Source organism: Buceros rhinoceros, unplaced genomic scaffold (genome assembly GCF_000710305.1).
Source record: "Buceros rhinoceros silvestris isolate BGI_N320 unplaced genomic scaffold, ASM71030v1 scaffold21482, whole genome shotgun sequence".
NCBI lineage: Eukaryota > Metazoa > Chordata > Aves > Bucerotiformes > Bucerotidae > Buceros > Buceros rhinoceros.
The window spans coordinates 4811-11847 of record NW_010398582.1 but is presented as its reverse complement, the minus strand read 5'-3'; the positions used below and the strand labels follow the sequence as shown (position 1 = coordinate 11847).

At 47.9% G+C, this 7037-nt stretch overlaps 1 protein-coding gene across 1 annotated transcript; it reads right to left on the bottom strand.

Moving 5' to 3' along the window:
- Positions 1-1455: 1455 nt before the first annotated feature.
- Positions 1456-6536, bottom strand: RBM18 (RNA binding motif protein 18). The gene is made up of 4 exons (XM_010131164.1): positions 6390-6536; positions 5247-5333; positions 3258-3343; positions 1456-2078 (listed from the first exon to the last, which is right to left on the bottom strand). Exons 1-4 carry the CDS (start codon positions 6534-6536, stop codon positions 1919-1921), a joined length of 480 nt encoding a protein of 159 aa, XP_010129466.1. The 3' UTR covers positions 1456-1918.
- Positions 6537-7037: the final 501 nt, after the last annotated feature.

Genomic DNA, 7037 nt, shown 5'->3' with positions numbered 1-7037 from the left:
AGTGACTGTGAAAGTGCAATAAAGAAAACATTTCAAAAAATGATGCTATTGTACCCAGATTTGTACCAGCGGACTGCGGCTGAGGCCAAGCCTTTACCACCCTCCCTTCCTGCTCGCCACCCTCACTTTCCCTGGAGGAAAACATGCGTTTTAAATGTTTATTCAGCGCAGTAAGAATTTCAACAAATTGTATTTAAATACAAATAAATATGAAAGGATGTTTCTGATGGGAACACAACCACAAACCCAATCTGAATCAAGGCATTTTCTAAATTCCTAACAGAATCGATTGCTGTTCTAAATATCACAGATACAGATCCGGAGGGCTACAAACGTTAGACCACGCAAGAACAGAACACAGGCTGTTCACAGAGGAAGGCAGACGGGGGTTACTGACGTTCACAGGGGTACAGGCTCCCAGTGACACTACTTCTCTTCACTCAGGTACCCAGAAACTAGAGAGCAAATATTTATCAGCACAAGATCTACTTTTGACCAGCTCAGGCTTTTAACAACCCACCCCCCTCACAGACACACACAGCTCCGCTCAACGCCTGGCTCGGCAGCGGGAGGTGTGCTCTGCTCCAGGTAGGTGCAGGTGCGCTGCTGTGGGATACAAACCCGACTTGGCTACGCCAGCGAGCAACACCCGAGTACAGAAACCAGGAACTACTTCCCTCCTCTTGGTTGAGACCTATTAATCAACCACCCTGGGGAAGCAACTCAGGAGTGAACAAGGTAAAGATTCACCATGGACAGGACTAGAGAGGGTGGCAAAATCAGAGCAGTGTCTCCTGGACCCGAGCGCACATGTTCTCGATGCGCCCTGCACACACGCAGTCACACTGTGTGTACTACGGAGAAAACGCTGCCGGACAATGTTTTTGCTTCAGTTTCTATTTTGCAGATGTTTAGGGAGAAAAATGTGCTGCAGTTCAAAGGGTTCAAGGGAAAAGCCACCCAGCAGACGTGTCAGCCAGCGCAGGTCATCCTCTGCAGAACCACCTCGCCAAACTTGTGCCACTTTACACCAACAGGCCATCAACCACCTGCACCAGCCAGCGAAAACCAGACACTGCACTGGTTGGTGGGTGAACACCGAGGTCACGCGCTTGACAGCCATCTCGAGGCTGCAGTGTTCTTCTCACGCTGTCACATGTGGTTCCTGAAGAGCTGCCACTGAGGGGGGGCTGGGGACGCAAACATCAGACATGCCACCGCTGCGCTGCAGAGCTCAGGGCACAGCGCAGACCTGGCGGTGTGCACACACACTCATTCCTACGTGGAGGCATGTGCCGACAGCCAAAACGACACTGAAAATCCCCATGCTGTGACATCATCTTAAGGTTATCACGTCATGAAGTCATACCTTAAAGTTTGCAAATCAAAATGCAAAATAAATTTGCCTTGGTGCATATAAAATATCGCATGCAGTTACTAAAAGTGTTCTGAAATCTATTTAAAGTGAGTTTTATTGAGATGAAAAAGTTTTCCATGGTAACTACAGAATGTTAATCAAAACCAAGTGCTTCCCCTCCATTAAAAACACGAATCGGAATACTTTTTGTTCAAAAATACTTTAAAAAGTAATCAGTTAAATGGAGTATTTTTGGATGTGCTTTACTCCACACGCTGGTTACTGTTTCTAATCTTGCTAATGAATGCACACTAACGAGAGGTTGTCTGCGTGTTCATCAGAGGCTTTGAAGGGAACCTACTTCTCTGAACAGCGTTCAGCTGCGAAGCTGTGCTGGCAGCGAGGAGCGTTCAGCAAACCACCCAAGGGGCTACAAACCACCGCACCACGTACGGCGTGCTCGGGTGGCAGCATCCTTCTCACACGACACGGTACAAAAGCGTTGGAGGACTCCAGGTACACAAAGCAGCGGTTCTTGCTACCATTATCCATTCACAAGCATCATCTTCTCGATTTCCAGGCAGCTCTGGAGTAAGGAGTAGTCCTTTTCTTATCCGTCGGTTTGAAGTAGGAATAAACGGGGGCTGCAGCGTACTCTGCATCTGGATTTTCTGCCATCATTTTCAACTTGGCTTCAATAGCCTTTATCTTTGCACTGACACTGGAAAGAGGAAAAGCGGAAGAGAAATTGAGCTTGATCTTAGCACAGAATCAGTGTACAGCAATCCAGAGATCTTGCTGACACATGAATACTCAGTCACCCGGGGAGGGGCTGGGCAGCCCCCAGTTGGAAGGCAGGAATCTGCTGCCTAAAGCCCACGCTATTTCATTTCAGCCCTCAGCACGGATTTGCTCCTCCAAGATGTATCACAGCACCACAGAAAAACGGTCCTTGCACCTACTCAGCACTTTCTTGAGGACACAGAGAAGTACACAACAAGGCTTCCTACTTGATGTAAAATGATGTCATTTAAAGAGGTCTGAGCATGTGCAGCAAAGCACAGCTCAGACAAGGCTGCTGGAAACAGCAGAGAAATGAAAGCCAGACTTCCTCCCAGCTACAAGACCGCCTGGGCTGGGAAAACCCCAGGCTCTAATTAGGTCGGGAAGAAACATTATTCCAGCATTAACAGGGTTTATCCCAAAGGGAGAAGCTCTCCTAGGTTACACCCCAAATTCCTAGGATTTGTGTTATTCACTACCCTCCGCTGGGTACGGACCGAGGAATGTTCCCATCTCTGCTGCGGCTTCTTGCAGCATCCATCCTCACTACAGCGACTGCTCTGTGCCACGGACATAGCTGACAATCCCATGACTCAAGTCTCCTGGCTCGTTACTTCCCAGCATGTTTCTTCTGAACTCCAAGCTCATTTTATCCAAGGCAAAATCATTACCCCCAGTCCTGGTTCCTCTGGAACCCTCACAGGGTTCCACTGACAGAACTCGGAGGAGGTGGGGGGAGGGGCGGGAAATCACACCTTCTTTCAACCAAACAATTAGCAAAGCAGCTCCACATGCTTTAGGTGAGCAGAGAGGTTGGAGAATTTAATCATACCCCACAGAGAAGATCCACCAGCCCAAATGCCAGCAAAAATAAACCCAAACAAACCCCGTTTTCTGCAAAGTCCTACCTGTGATTTTGTTCTAACCTTTTGCCTCTATAGTAGAAATTCTTGCTCGTAAGCATTTTGCTTACTCAAGTTAGTACAGTACAAAACCCCTCACTGGAATTCACACAAGGAAGTGCAAAGTGCATTCTGGCCAAAGGAGCTGGAATGTTACACCTTCCCAAATCTCCTCCTCACCTTTCTTCCCTCTCACCTCCTTCCCCATCTCCTACCTTAAGTTAGACTGGGGTGGCTCCGTGCTGGAAGATGGCTCCAGGCTGATTGGAAGGATCTTCTCATTTTTATTGTGATCATATCTCTGCAAACAGGAGACCAAGGACTGAAGTCAGCTGGGATTATGAACAAAGAAACATCTGCCCACAGAAACACTTCAAAGTTGGATTCACATCACCTCCGATTGTGTGAGGCTTTTGCTAGGAATGATTCTGGTGGCCAAACACCGAAACAAATCCCAGCCACAGTATTTGTTTAGTCCCAGCACAGAATGTAGACTCTGGTGCCGGACCCTTGTGTGCAATTGTACTACGAACCTTAAACCTCACCCTGTCTCATCCCTCCTTGATCCCCTCTCGATAAGGCATGAGACAAAGATGGTCACTTTGAGGGTAACTACTGTACCGCTTTGCTCTTGACACTGACATTGTGCAGAGTCAGCACGTAACTCAAGCACACGACTGCACAGGATCGTGCAGTGCTGGGAGAGGGGGGAAAAAAAAAAAAAAAAGGACCAGCTAGGACCCTCCTCTTTTCTGCAGAAAGCAGCTTGTGAGTCTGTCATCTCTGCGGGCAATGGGCCTCCTGAACTATTCGCTTTCTTACTGCGCTTGGCACAAGGTCAGGCTTGTTTTTCAGCAGAGCTGCTCAGACCGACAGTGTCTAGTAAGACTTGGCCTCTCATCTTAAGACTACTGAGCAGGGGGCTGGTATTGGCTAAAATAAACACTTGTTACAACGAGCCAGAGTTTTGTGTTGTTAAATCTTTCCATTCACAGGTCAGAAAATGCCATGCAAGCCGAACGGATTATTTATGGATGTTCTTCACCATTCCCTGGACAGCCACGCTCCGAGCCACCCCGCTGAACCCCCAGCTGAGCAGACACTCACTGCTCTGGCTGAAGCGCCTTTTATGGCTTGTTTATTCTTCTGGCATCCGGGCGCACGCGGGGGCACCCCCAGCTGGGCAGACACTCACTGCTCTGGCTGAAGCGCCTTTTATGGCCTGATCATTCTTCAGGCATCCGGAAGCACGTGGCGCTTCAGCAGCTACAGAGCTAAGGAAAATGGAGACTGGATTTGTGCAAGCTTGGATGTGCTGACAAGAGCCTGGAGCCCTTGAAGGCAGTAATTAAAACAACATGGTCGCCTTTAACGAAGATACCTGTTTGGGAGTTTTTTAGCATCCAAACCAGATGCACCAGAATACCTGATAAGGGAAAGGGTTGAAACCTGTTTGTAGGATAATCAACACATGCTAAAAACTAAGTACCCAAAGGAAAACAGCAACAAGCAGCTCCCCCACTGCTTTCCCCCCAAAATACCAAGAAAACAATTTATTTTTAATAACTTCAAATATCAGATAGTAAATAACTGCAGGAGAAACAACATGAGAATTAAAAAAACCAAACAAACATGAAAACAAGGATGTTCCAGAAGATACTGCCAAAGTTAGTACTAAAAACTTGATGGTTTATGTGCCAGAGGAAGCAATAAAAGGATCTTTAGCTTAGATGTGAAATATGTTGCTTTAAAGTCAAAAGTAATTAGAGCTGCTGCCACGTAAGTGCTTTCAGAAGCGGAACAAAGTAACAAAGTACTGCGTAATTGGGAATTTCCACACACCTCCTCTCCAAAAAAGGGAGCACAACCGCAAAGGGAAGGATTCAGACTTGCAGCCAATCACTCACTAAGTCTGGGAAAAGTTAAACCGTGGACATTTATAGGAGCAATCTGTTCACACCGCTCCGAACAGCAACTCCCTTACAGAGACCATCGGGTTCAGTGGCTTGTTCTTGCTCGCGGCTGACCCAGCGCGGCTCAGGCAGACAAGAGAAGGGGCAGATTTAACTTGCACCTACAAGAGTGACTTCCCAGAACAGACTGAAAGTATCTTGCCAGGCTAAGACAGCCTGGATAAGAATGGATCCTTAAAGCTCCTCAGTTTGCAAATTAAGAGCAGTTCTCACTCATCACAAGCAGCTTACCTTGACTTGTGCGTGTGCCCAGCGCACCACCAGTTTCTTGGAAAGGGCCAGCTTCCCATTGAGACACTGGATCGCCTTCTCCGCTTCCTGTGCAGGAAGACAGTTCAATAAACAAGCCACGGCTTTAGTCAAAACTGACTCAGATGGAAAGGGCCTTTTCTCTTTGTTAATCAGTCTTTAAGTACAGCTAACTGACAGCTAAGAAAGCGTATCCCATTGTATCCCCGGCAGGAACATCTGTGGAAGACCCCAACTCCCGAGTCACCAGACCTTTACCAGACTTCTTGTTTATTGTTTCACTTGTTTCGGTGGAGGAAATGGGGAAAACTATCAGGAGTTTTGAGAATACCAAACACAGGCCACTGCATCAGCATTCTGAGAGAGGTTTACGCTACTGGAGTTTCTCTAGAAACTACTGTGACTCATTATGGTGATTGCATGTGTCTCGTTAACACCTATCCATGCTTCTTCAGGGTCCTGCTCACACACACCAGGGACATTATCCACCTGGTCCAGGGTTGCAGACATCTAGAGGAGGTCGTACGGCCACAAGCAATCTCGGAAGACACTTTTCCTCCTCACTTTCGAATAATTCTAGCAGAATTATGACAAAATAACTACAAAGTGGTAGGTGAGCATGACTTGAAGTTTGGTTTGTAACAAGAGCTAAAACTCCAAACTCAGGGGCAGTTCACTCCAGGGTGCTGCAGATGTATCATGTTGTGCATCCAACAGCATCACCCAAGCTGGTGTTCGTGAATTCATGAGGCCAGAAAAAAAAACTAGGAGGACTTCAGAGCAGCTCTGGTTTTCAGGAGGTCTGACAGGCTGATCCAAGGCTCTGTGGAGATCACAGCATCACCACCGAACAGCTCCACAAGCTCACCGCAGGAGCGGACTGAAGAACTGGCCCCTTCTGATTAGCATCAATAAGCAGGATTCAGGAAAAGACAGCAGAGGGGAGAGGAAATCACTGCTGCTGCTTCCAGGAGCAGTCACAAAGTGGAGCTGTTAGAGTCTGGGGGGTTGTGTAGGCAAGGTATTTAACTTATCCCTTCCTGGTTTAGCTTCACATTAACACAAAAAAAAGATGGTGAAAGAAGCCAGTTATTTAAATCAGAATTTTAGACAAAACCAACATACCTGTTTGGTTTCAAAGTTGACAAAGCAGTAACCCCTCGGCTGCCCCTCCAGAGCACCAGACTTGTGAAAGAGAAAGTCAAACTGCTTTACTTTGCCAAACTTCTGCAGAAGTTTGAGAAGGTGGTATCTGAAGGGGAGAGAAGACATTTATGACACCTTTCACCACTTTGAAAGTGAGGCGATAGAAAGGAACCCCCTGACACACACATGCACACAGGTTTCACACTCAGTGACATAAGCAGATCAGTTCAGTGTCATACACATATTCCCAAACACCTGCAGATGCGGGTGTCTCGGCAGCAGCCCTTTGGCATCCACAGCTCCCAGCTGCATAACCCTGCGGCACGAAGCTTCCCTCCCAGCAGGGCCAGCTGACAGGCACAGAACATCTAGTTACAGCTGGCTTTGGACATTTATGCAGTGGCTCCCAGGGGGTCTGGGAGGGCTTTGCCTCCTGCCTCTAAGTCACGCCTACTTTCAAGCCTAAACATCACGTCTCCCCCTCCCCAGCCCTGACGTGCCCACCTGAAGCTCCATGCCCTGTGTTCCTCCCCCTGCACAAGCAGTCCCAGCCCACAGCACCCCGTGTCCCTCAGCAGCCCCGCTGTTCCAGCTCTCCCTGCACAAGCACTGCGAGTCACATCCCTT